Here is a 12,482-nt window from a genome sequence, read left to right on the forward strand (position 1 = left end):
TGCTCTACTGTCGTCTAAATAAATAAATATTTTTTTAAAAAGCACTAAACTAAACTAACTGAAAAGATGTAGAAAACTGACACAAATGTATTGGTAAACAGCATATCAAATAAATAAAAGTTCAACTTTCATGTTGCTGCAATTGCCTTTTGCTATCTAAAAAACCCTACAAATTGTGGGAACTATCAAGATATCAGCTAGTCATTGCTACAGTAGTGAAGAGTCATTACTGAGAAAAGAATGGTTGTGTCAACCTAGGTGCAAGAGATTACCACATTGTGGTAATGTTCTCAGCTTTATCCATTGCAAGCAGGCCCATCAGTTGGGACAACTATAATGTAGTCACCTACATGAGATCTCTGCTGAACAGCACCTAACATGATTCTGAAAGAGAAAATGGATTGCAAGTAATACACAGAGTATCCCTTAACTGCTTCTTCATTCAATACTAGCTACACAGTATGAGGTTTTCTGAATACAGGGTCATCTCTCCAAAACAGATGCAAAGCCTGAGGTTCCTTTTAGTCCTTGTCGGGTTTTAGATACTTTGAAGTCAAAATGACTTCAGAGTCTGTCGAACAATGCAAGCAAAAAGGATTGCATTCCACAGATGGAAGGCAGGCGATAGCGCACTATTACAGTTATTATCCCATCACAATTAATATTTAAAGCATGGGAATGTCAGGGAATATAAATAAGTCAGATATTAAGATTCAAGTACTTTCTTCTGAATGAATAAAATACTTAAAGAAAAACTGTAGATTTGTGTTCTGTTACAGCCTTTTCAGCTAAAGAATTCATTCTGAACTGTGCTGGATTAATTTAAGCACAAAGGAATTCAAGCCTTCAAAACAATAGATAACAATGTTACACATCAACTGGACACGTGTCCAGTAATTCTTAGACCTCTCATTAACATTCACCTTTTCTTCCAAAGGAAGATCTTTTCCAGGTCCCTGGTATGGAGCCACAAGCTTCCAGGTAACAATAACAACACTGCTGGGATCAAAAGCAGCTTCGGGAAACCCCCCTTTGATATAGTCTGTTGCGAGTTGTAAGACATCTGAGGACGAATCTTCTCTGTAATAAACATTTCCACGTCCATCTGTTGTATCCAGATCAGCCATAAAAGGAGCAATAGCCCCAAAACTGACTGGGAATTGGCCAAGATATTTATCTTCATTCTTAGGTTCATTCACTGCAATAATCCCATTTGTGGTAACCTAATAAAAAAAAAAAAAAAAAAAAAAAGGATATTGTAAGATAAATACTGCTTATAATGGTTGTCTCCCACATCTGTGTGATCCAGGTCACAACATTTTCATTGCATTTCTAGAAGAAATCGAGTCTGGAGTTGTGTTTGTGGTGGCCAAACGTTTCTATCTCTTTTAGCTGTTACTCCCAGAGAGTTGTTTCACAATGGCATGACTGAGAACAGGAAAGGTAAATTTTTAAGAGTTACTTCATTTGGTTAAGTAGTGATTCCTTTCTGTAGCAGATATGGGACACTCTGTAAATTCCCTGGCAGGAAAACTGCCCTGCTACTGTAGTGTGGAGGGCTGTCTCTTACTTGGAAAAACAAACAAACAAACACCCCTAAAGGGTATTAAATAGAAATGAAACTCTTGGTCTGAAGATACAGACTTAATAGCAAGGCAGGTCATACCACCTGTGTGCAGACATGCATTTATGGCTCCAGAGCCATTGCCACACATGCAGACAGCATGTGTCAAGGGGCAGAATTCCCAAAGCCAGTGCCACAAGATATGAAGCTAAACCAGCCACTTCTCACAGGTTTATCTCACTCACTGTGTGTCCCAGAAGAATAAACCACCACTTGACCTTCTCAGACATTTAAGACATTTATAACACTAAATGGTCTTTATGAATGCTTGGAAGGGCATGTGTATGCCTATAGCAGCTTGGGCTGCAAGGCCACCCAGCTCAGCTGCCTGCACTTGACTGTAGCTGTCAGCTTTTAGGTTCAGAAGAATAGCTCTTCCTGCTGTTGCGGTCCAGAAAATCCCCCTCTACTCTGCCCTGCTAAGGCAGACTAGTTCTGGGCTCCGCAGTACAAAAAAGACAGGGATCTCTTGGAAAGAGTCCAGCAGAGGGCCACAAAGATGGTGAAGGGCCTGGAGCATCTTCCCTATGAATAAAGGCTGAGTGAACTGGATTTGTTTAGCCTTGAGAAAAGAAGACTGAGAGGGGACCTGATCCAGGTCTATAAATATCTAACGTGTGGGGGCCATAGTGGTGAGGCCAGACTCTTTTCAGCAGTGTGTGGAGACAGGACAAGGGGGAACGGGCAGAAACTGGAGCATAGGAAGTTCTGCACAAATATGCACAAGAACTTCTTTATGGTGAGGGTGATGGAGCACTGGAACAGGCTGCCCAGGGGGGCTGTGGAGTCTCCTTCTCTGGAGATATTCAAGTACCACCTGGACACCTACCTGTGTGACCTGGTGTAGGGAGACTGCTTTGGCAGGGGGGTTGGATTCGATGATCTCTAGAGGTCCCTTCCAACCCCCACGATTCTGTGAAAAGAAGGCCCAGATGCACTTCTCCAGTCAACCTCCATCCACACACAGCCGAAGGGATTCCCTGTGCCTTGACTCATCCTCAGTGGATCTCCTTCAAGTATTTGTTAAGTCTTCCTTTCCACATATCTAAACATCATGCTTCTACAAAATCCTTTAAAAAGGAATTCTGCAGATCCATGACTCATACCCTGATGTCTCTCCTACTTTGCTTGTTTTCAGTCTGGTTCCCTGTTTCCTTTCATGGTCCCTAGTTCTTATACTGAGACATATGCCCAAATTTGAACCAGCTATGTAATTTCTCCTTCAGATGAAGACCCCCTACGCTAATCTGCTTGTTAGGACATTTCAGCAAGGAGACATGCAACATCTTTAAAGTAAAAAAATTAGAGTCAAGTCAAAATCTTTCTCTTTCTTCTTGCTTATGCTTTCTGCACACAAGCACCCCTACTTCCACTCCTCAGAGAGATGACCTGTGTTTGAAATATTTCATACAAACTCCTTGCTCTTCATCACATTTGGTGCTTGCAGACCAAGCCTGCATGGTCCCCCATCTACAGTGACATTTAGAGCAGCACTCAGAGAAAACACAATCAGTACTAGTTAATGTCACTGAACAAAACAGAGACCATAAGGAATGACCTAAGGTTTGGTCTCACTCTTTCCATCCTTTAGGGATATGCCTCTATTTATTGCCTATCATGCTAAAAACTGAAACGTAATAAGTAATGTAATGCAGGGGACACAAAAATACTGGCCATTCTCATTTTCTATTTCTACTTTATAAACAAGAGATGGTTCAGGTCTAAATGTTAAGGAGAGTGTTTGGTCGCTAGTACTCTATCACCAAGAAAACATTTGCAAGCTATTAAATGAAAATAAATACACTGTCTGAGCACTTTCTGAAGAGATCTGAATGTAGAGAAAAAAATATTCATCACTGCTAAAAAATGTTTTTAGTTTTTGCATTTAGCAGCACATAAATATATTTGCACAGAGAGCAAAATTACACGATTTAAACTTCATTTCTTTGATGCTCACACTGATACACTAAAGCATGAACCCCAGAATGCAGAGAGGTAATTTTGAATAAGCATTGGGTTTTATTAAAGCACAGCTGCAACCTGCAGTGGGGAAACTGCTTTGGCAGGGGCTGAAATGGGTGATCCCCAAAGGTCTCCTCCAACCCACATGTTCTGTGATTCTCCAATCATTCCCATCAATAGGAAAAGGGGGGAAAAATCACCAGGTGGGCGTTGTCTAAAGGGTAGCTGTAGAGCACGTCTTTCCTTTTAGGGTATAACTCTGTTTAAATGGACAGGAACTAACAGAGATTTATTTTTAGCATGTTAAACTTCTGGATTACACGCATAGCTGACATACATTCATGGTCTGTAGCAGAACAAATCACACACAGTCTATTACAGTCCTGTCTTGAGAAATTAAGTGAGAAGGAGGTAAGAAGCAACAAAGTATTTCTACTGAAAGAAAAAGTGGGTAACACAAAATGTTTCAGATGAATAGCATTTTTCTCTGTCCAGTTATGAGGCTTTTTATGGATGTGAACATTTTTGAGGAAAAAATAAAAAAAAAAAAAAAAGAGCTTAGCAATCAAATTTATTTGTATAAAGAAGCATCGGTAGATTTAAATAAGATTTTCTAATTAAAACATGACTAACGATTAACTTAAGCATCTCAAAAATTAACAATTAACAAACTGCCCCACACTTGACTTAATGGACTTTGATTTGTCCCTAAAAAGAAGTCACCTCCAGTCATTCAGCTTTTCCACAGCTGTGAGCTCCACTGGAATTGGAAAAGTCTGAACTGAAGTGTGTTATCAGAACAAATAGGTCTGAATAGGCTACTGATAGGATTCAACATTATAGAGCTCGCATAGAAAAATACAGCATGTGAAAGTCTAATGTTTCAACTTATATTAAATAAAGATTCCATCTGCCAGCAATGAAAAGGGAGCTTTTGTTGCCAGGGATTTTATGACATACTGATTACAAACAATAGTTCCTCAGAGGTCTTTGCCTTTTTATCTGCACGTAGAGGTAACTCAGCTTGGCTCCCCAGCTGCTGGGAAAACAGGGAGGATCCAGTGATCTGTGACTGTTTCAACCAACTGAAGATGAAAATTGTAAAGAAACAAGCATGAACTTACCATGCAGAATCATACAGAAATATGTATATCATCCCGAAAACTCAAAATCTGATGAAAAACATCTTTAATGTACAGAATATATGTATTTTATACTGAGCTTCAATTCATAAACTTGGCAATATTCACCTTCTGCTGGAAATCCTTGACAAAAATCTGCTTACTGAATATCATCACAGAGCTCAGTAAGCACTCACTGCCAGCATACAATAAAACTGCACTCTGGGGGTGCATTTATGGCTGCTCAGTACTTTTCATGACACAGACTCCTTTCTCCACCCCCATGCATTCTGTACCATGCTTCCACTGAGCAATACTTGTGACAGACTAAACATGAGATAAAAGCCTCCTGTTATCATGCAGACTGACACTAAAACACCCCTCCCGATCTGATCTGGCCCACACAATCACGCTAAAAGGGTCCAAAAGCTGCTTCTGGAATGGTCTCTGCATCCACATTGCTCCCACCAAAATCCCAGGGGACACCACAAGCTGAGGAAACCCGGTGGTGTTACCCAACATACTACCCTTTGGGAGCTCTGCCCCCTCTCTGTTACTTATCTGATGCAGCACTGCTATCATCTCACTGCCTCTATCTTCCAAGAACACCTCTGCACCTTGAAAAGAGCATATCCATGTGAGCTGGGTAATCAGTGACCCAGCCAAGAGCTTGGGAAGCAAGACCATGAACTGGAGGCTGGGCAACCCTCGTGCGTCCACCCTTCATCTTCACCGCCAGCCTCAGGTCACAGCACCCACCTTTCCACACAGCACAGCTTGAGTCCTTCAATCTTTTGGCACAGACTCGAGCACGTGGGAACTACACCCAACCCTGAATGACCGCGGCCACGTGGGGGTCCTGCACGTTCCAAGCACAGGAACTAAAAAGAGCCAAGCTTCTCAAGAGCCTCCATTAGGATCGGTCCCAACCATCGGACTCGAATTACCGTAGCCAACTTTTCCAGTCCCGCTCTCAGGTCAACGCCTCCGCGAGCCCCGTGCGGATACGCGGCGGAGTCTGCCTGTAGCCTCCAGACCTCCCTCCGCTCTGGGGCCGCGAGCAGCTGCGGCAGCTCAGGGAGCTCGGCGTGCTCGGGGCACAGCCAGGATGCCGTCCGGCAGGACGTACAGAGCGTGTCTGCGGACGGGGCTCGTCCTGGACGGGCACCGCACGCGTCGCTCTCCGGACCGCCACCCGCCCTCGCCAGACGGATCGGATCTAGGGGGCAGCGAGCGTTCGGTACCCCGCAGCCAACACTTCGCCCCCCCCCCCCAGCCCGCACTCACGTAGAGGGAGCGGACGGTGGAGCCGTAGAAGCGCAGCGCCGTGCCCAGCTCCAGCGCCGCCGAGCGCGCGTCGTCCCCGGGCTCCAGCTCCGCATCCCCGCGCTCGGCGCCGTGCGGCAGCAGCAGCTCTGCGGGCAGCGCCAACGGCAACGCCAAAGCCAGCAGCGCGCAGGGGGCACAGCGCGACCCGACGCCCATACTGACGGCTCCCGACACGGCGGCGCGGCCCCGCCGCTATAAGTGCGGGGAGGGGGCGGGCCAAGGGCGGTCCTGAGAGGAGGGAGAAGACCCGGGACCCCCCGAGGCCCAGAGGGGCAGGATCTGGGGGAAGTCGTTAAGCTCAGCAGCGGACTGAAGTTCCGGCGCTTCTGTCCCGTCCCCCAGCTGGTGGGGTTCCTGCGTTGGACAGTGGCTGTGCCCTCCAATGCTACACCAGCAGCCGACGTACTGCAACGGAGCAAGTTAACAACTCGAAAGCAAACCTAGGAGTCCCCGCACTGTTTTCTGGAATCACCTTGGCACTATCTGCTCATTGTCAGATGGAAATGAAGAAACACACAGAAAAGCATTTTGTAAATTAACCTCATCCATACCAGAGCTTCATCCAATTGTAAAATAAAACTCAGAAAGCACAGAATCATTAACACGGTTAGAAGAGACCAGTAAGATAACCAAGTCCAGCCATCAACCCCATCCCCACTAATGGGCCACGTCTATATGTTTCCTGAACACCTCCAAGAACAGTGACTCCATCACACCCCCAGGCAGCCCATTCCAATCCTTCACCAAACTTTCTGAGAAGAAACATTTCCTAATATCCAACCCAAATCTCTCTCTGGTACAACTTGAGGCCATTGTCTCTCATCCTATTGCATATTGCTTGGGATAGGATGCTGATCACTACCTCACTACAACCTCCTTTCGGGGAGCTGTAGGGAGTGACAAAGTCTCCTTTCAGTCTCCTCCAGAATATAAATAAAGCCTCCATTCTGTAAATGAAAATTCACTGATGATGGGAGTTGTACAGAAACAGAAGTATGGGGCATTGAAATAAACTCAATGTCTTCCTGTTTCACAGTCTGGTCCTGCTCCCAAGTAACACCCAGAATCAACAGAAAATGGATGAATTTCATACATTTTCCCTAAAGCTTTCAAGCAAAGACACTTCTAGAAAACAGCAGCATTTAAGGAATGTATCTTGTCTAAAGTGTATGCCGTGACATTCCCACAGAAGGTTACTTCATCATTGCTAGCAACAGTGCGTGGCTGTATTTCATGAAGAAGCTGCTGGGAGGCATCACCCAGTGCTCTGGAACAAGGAGAAACCTTCTTTTTCTCCTCACCATCCAGTTCACAATGTACACTGTACTTTCACCTGCAGCCTCCCTCTATGTATTCACAGCCTGCCTGCTTGTAACTGGTGGATTTGGGGGTACCTGGCTAAGGGCAAGCCATGCTTGTGGAATGCAGCTCCATAACAAAGAGAAAGCCTAAATAAAAGCCTACAACACCTCCAGCACCTTCTATATATACACTCAAAACAAAAACATAAATCCCATTGTTCCTAAACCCCATTCTTCCTCATTACAAAAGTTAACCTGAGCCAGAGGAACATAAAAGCGTAGAAAGGAAAATCCAAGGGTGAGGTTTTCCTGCCAGATCCATATGGTTCCTTAATGTAACGTCCAGAATTTGGAGAGTAAGGACCATTGGAAAGCCAGAAACTTCTTGTAGTAAATCTGAAATGGATTTGAAGGCTGTAGAGTTAACCATCTGGGCATTTAAAACAGAGTGAGAGCAACGATATGGCAAACCCTTCATTCGTGAGTCAGTATATTGTGATTGTTTAGTCTGTTTTTAGGTTAAGAAGGAATGCGGTGTTTCTCTTTAGTAAGTTTACTGCATATGCATCTCCCATGGTGATGAGTAATGAGAAATGTCAGCTCTCCAGACTACAAACTATTTTAAGTTATCTTTTTTAGCATCTTCAATGAAAGCCTAAAAAATAAGTAGAGAAGCAAGTTTACATCTCATCATTAATTGGGAAATATTAATTTCTAATGCCAAGTAGAATGGAGAATGCAAAATAATTCAGTGAAATTTAGATGGGAAGAAATAATTCAGAGGCAAAATGGAATAATATCATCTTATCTCCAGAATATCCATCATGCAAAATCTTCCAAAACATACCTCTTAAATGCCAATGACAGCACATTTTCAGTGGATCATGAACTAGACCTAGCAGCAGTTTACAAAGCAATGTGGTTCTCAGAGCAGCCAGTGAGCTCCTGCACAGTACATGAGCAGCTTTATCAAGTTACACAGACAGAAGTGACCTTTTCTAAAAGGATATGACAACAGTTTCCTGGAGACCACTTGGGAAATCAGAAATCTCACAGAAAGTGCACTACTGGACACGGTTTGGAGTGAAACATTTTAAAAGATTAGAGGATCTGAGGGAGGGGCATACAAAGCATCATTAAAGAACAGAACTGTGTATTTGGCTGAATGATAATGGGGAGAAAATTTGATCTCTATCTCTCATCAAAGATATGAAGCATCTTCCAGTATCTGAAGGGCATTGCGAAACAGAGGGAGGAACTGCATCAGTGAGTTATGGGGAGTACAGATAAGCAGGGATCAAAATAACAAAAAGAAAGCATGAAACCAAATAGCAGAAGATGTTTCCTTACCATAGGGTCTATTTTCAGCAGAATCAGATATCAGGCATGGTGGAAGCAGAACAACAAAAAGCTTTGAATAGACTATAACCGGAATGATTGCATTGCAAAAAATAAAGTATACTGTAAGGAATAATTCTATATTTGATCCTGGAATGAGGCAGCCCAGGAGATTTTTACTTGAGTTGCTATATTGATGTGGCACTACAACAGCTAACAGGTATGCACATGTGTATATTTGAAAGTTTCCACCACCCACATGTGAGGAGTTATGGAAATGAAGGCTGCAGATATGGTTTATGTGACCACTCCAATCTCCTCTCAGGATCTGTGAAAAGAAGAGGGGTGCAGGAGGATCCTCTGTGCTATCTTGACTGGAAGAAGGAATGCAGAGACCAGGGTCTTCATGGCAATCATCAGCTGTTCAAAAACGAGGAAGGATTCTAGTGCATGGATCATCAAAAGGCAGATTAACCATTCAGAATTAAACTGGAAGGAACTGACCGTTTGTGATAATGTCAGGAAAGAATAGGACTGACGTCTGCTGAGAAAGAACATTTTTAAGAAGGAAGGTCATAAGAATCAGGTCACAAACAAAAGCAAGGCTTGCAGGAAGACAGCAAAGTGAGCATCATGAATTTACATTATTGGTTGTTGTTCACTGGAGTGGGAGAGGATGAGATTCCCTCTGCAAGTCTAAATGAGCCTATGTCATTGTGGGGGTGGCAAGATCTAGGAACAATTGCTAAATATATATATGTATATATATATATTTTTTTTTCCCAGCAAAACACAGAGATTAATTCTAAAACTCTGTTAAATGCTTGAGAAGAAATGCACACGATGAACAATATTAAATGTGACTCTCTACATCAGTGCAGGGTACAAAAGATCATCAAGTGCCTTCATTTTCTCTCACTGGGAGAACTTACAAGGCAACAAATCTTCCTTGGGAATGCATATCCTGTTCTGGAGAGCAGCAGGGCAGCAGTGGGGACATGGGACAGTTGGCCAGTGACCTGATCGGTATGGAAGAGAGAATCTGCTGGGATGTAGTGATGCATAGCGTTCACAGATGAGTAGCTGTGCACAGTGGGGGAAGAAGCCTGGGAGAAATATTGGGTCTTGGCCCCTTCCTAAACCCTCTGCTTGGAGGGAATGCTTACAATTCCAGTGTTACCCATCACGCAGTGAAGTTACACTTACACAGATCTATGAACACTTCATCTCAGTCTACAGTGTAGGAAAAATGAGATGGAAAATGAAATAGAAATATATAATATAACAGAAATTGGCTAGATAAAAACAGCCTCACTGTTCTCCTATCTGTCATGTAGCCAGATGGAAAACATGACCATTTCTATTGCTTCCTTTCTGATATTTTATCAAAATATCCTTTCGATATCCCAAAGCCCATTGACTGAAGAATGCAGTTTCTAGTCCAGGAAATATACAGCAATTTTTATAGTAACAAAGTTAGAATAGATTATAAAGTTATCTAGTTGTCCTTCTATTTAAATTTTCAGCACAGCACTAACTATTCCAAGCCTTACTGTTCTGTCATTATCTAAAAGTTCAGCTTTGTGCAAAAAAAAGACTCCAAACAGACCCTAAGAAATGACCTGAAGCTTATTATAACACGCAGGAGTCAGGAAAAGGCACAACCACGCAACAAAATGATTACAATATGAACAAACAGTTGTTTTTAAACAATGGGATGGGATGTGGAAAAGCAATCTGAATGGGATGGAAAGACATATGGAAAAAGTATCCTTTATCTCCTGACTACTCTGAAACTAAAGGAATAATAACCTGGTCTTGTACAGATCTCACCATATGCACTTCAGAGCAGAGACGGTGAATACAGGGGAAAATCACCTCCTTGTAGTCTAGTGATGAGAAAGTACATAACACACTTCTTGCTAACCCATCACTTCAGATTAAACTTGCATCCAAATGAATTTAACATTGCTGAATTTTATGTTCTCGTATTTTACTTGGGCGTTTACTTTCACCACAATGAAGGCGAACTTCAGTTGAATGTGGGATGCAAAAAAAAGGAGTGGTATGGATTCCCTGCAGCAGAGCTTCTAGATGGCAAGCAAGAAGGAAAGAGAGGCCAAGCACTGCTCTGTTGCTGGCAGAGGCTGGAAATTCAGTGACAAATGGTTAGTACAGAAGGTACTTAGCTTCTCTATGAACACTCAGAAGTACTAGTAAAGTCAGACACTCTGGCACAGTTTCTCATGGCAGCCAAGCTATTCTAAGAGTACATGATTTCTCAAGTGAGTCTAAATAATCATGACAAGTTAAAAACAAAATTTAATCTATTCTTCTCCACCATGACCTGGTGATCCCTTTTAGAAGGAAGAGGGCTTCTTTCTGAAACTTATTTAGCAGTGGAATCCATTGCCTAAGGCAGCAAAACTCAGCAGGGAGGAGGACGTATTACCTTGAGCAGCTGTGAATAAAACCAAAACTGATTTTCACTAGGAGTAAATGGTGCCGCAGTACAGCAAAAGCCAACAGTTTGAATACCTTTTTTAAAAAAAACACAGTATGACTGGTTGAGGGAAGCACATTTAGCACCTGTTCTTAGTAATGGAAAAGCCTCAACATTGGATTGTAGTTCATCTTCACATGCAGAGATATAGAGAAAGTGAGAAAGCCCAGCACAGATGGAGGAGCATTCATCCATCCTTGGGCAGACTGAACACTGGGTACTGAACTCACATGCAACCTCTTCATAAGTAGTATGGAGAATTTACTGTAAATTTTTAACCTAAAATTCTAACTTGTGTACATGAAGATATCGTGTTTTAAATCAGTTGAATATGATGCCTATATCTGGCTGCAACATACCATGCATTGCACATATCATACTGAAAAAATATTTTTCACTCTTTTTTTTCTTTAAATAAACTGTATAAAGCCTGTAACTCTCCTCTGGCCTGAAGCAGTCCAGACCCCCCAAAACAGGAGTAGTTCCATGAATTACAGCTATTTATTCTTCCTGACCTAAGGACTTAAATTTCTGTTCACTCTGCTTGGAAACTGCAGACTAATGTAAACAGTGGCCCACTCCTTTCTTCCCAAACATAGTTTAGAGTTTTAGCCTAACACGTAGCACTCTAGCTGTGTCACAGTACAATAAAACAACACGAGGATCTGCACTAAGCAACTCTGCACAGAAACAAGCATGCTGCCCGTGAGAAAGGAGGCAGCATTTGCAAACTGCAAGGTTGATGTGATAACTTATTCATCAGAGGAGTGACAGGACAGAAGCAAGAGTAGGGACTCTTCTTTTTTTTTCAGCAGAAGGCTGCTGAGAGCAGTCTGAAAGCAGTCTCTGCTTGCAGTTCATACTCCCAATTAAACGGAAGATGGGGCGCAATTCCTGAAGCCATGTTCCAAGGGCTGGTTGTGTCCAAACAGTGTGGACACAACAAGGCCTAGGCTAACCTCTAGAATTACTTCACTGTGTCCACACTAGGTAGCCTTTAGTCTGGGACCTCTGCAGGGCTATGGAAGTTCTAAGACACACAACAAAATATTTTGGTATTTTTCTCAGAATGGTGTCAAAAATAAAGCAAACCATTACACACCAGTGGTCTCCTTACAGCACAAAACTGTCATGTCTTCCCACCATCAGCTCTCTGAACCAATCATAACATCCTCCTTCTCTAACTCTCCCCCCAGCAGCCTTCAGCTCCATACCTCTATGTCTCTCCCAGCTTCCTTCCCAATCTTTTTTCAAAGTAGGCTTTTATAAACCTTTGGGGAATCCAGGACTGACCCACTTTATGG

The 12,482-nt window shown here is 42.9% G+C and overlaps 1 protein-coding gene across 1 annotated transcript in view; it reads right to left on the bottom strand.

Moving 5' to 3' along the window:
- The window catches only part of NID1 (nidogen 1), a 36,876-nt gene extending 30,654 nt beyond the window's left edge, over positions 1 to 6,222 (bottom strand). The window contains exons 1-2 of the mRNA XM_072333430.1: positions 5,995 to 6,222; positions 924 to 1,223 (exon numbers count right to left, since the gene is read on the bottom strand). Of these exons, the coding sequence (XP_072189531.1) occupies positions 924 to 1,223; positions 5,995 to 6,192 (498 nt within the window). The 5' untranslated portion in view covers positions 6,193 to 6,222. The remainder of the gene's footprint in view (positions 1 to 923; positions 1,224 to 5,994) is intronic.
- Between the last annotated feature and the right edge of the window lie 6,260 nt (positions 6,223 to 12,482).

This window comes from Excalfactoria chinensis, chromosome 3 (genome assembly GCF_039878825.1).
Source record: "Excalfactoria chinensis isolate bCotChi1 chromosome 3, bCotChi1.hap2, whole genome shotgun sequence".
Taxonomy (NCBI): domain Eukaryota; kingdom Metazoa; phylum Chordata; class Aves; order Galliformes; family Phasianidae; genus Excalfactoria; species Excalfactoria chinensis.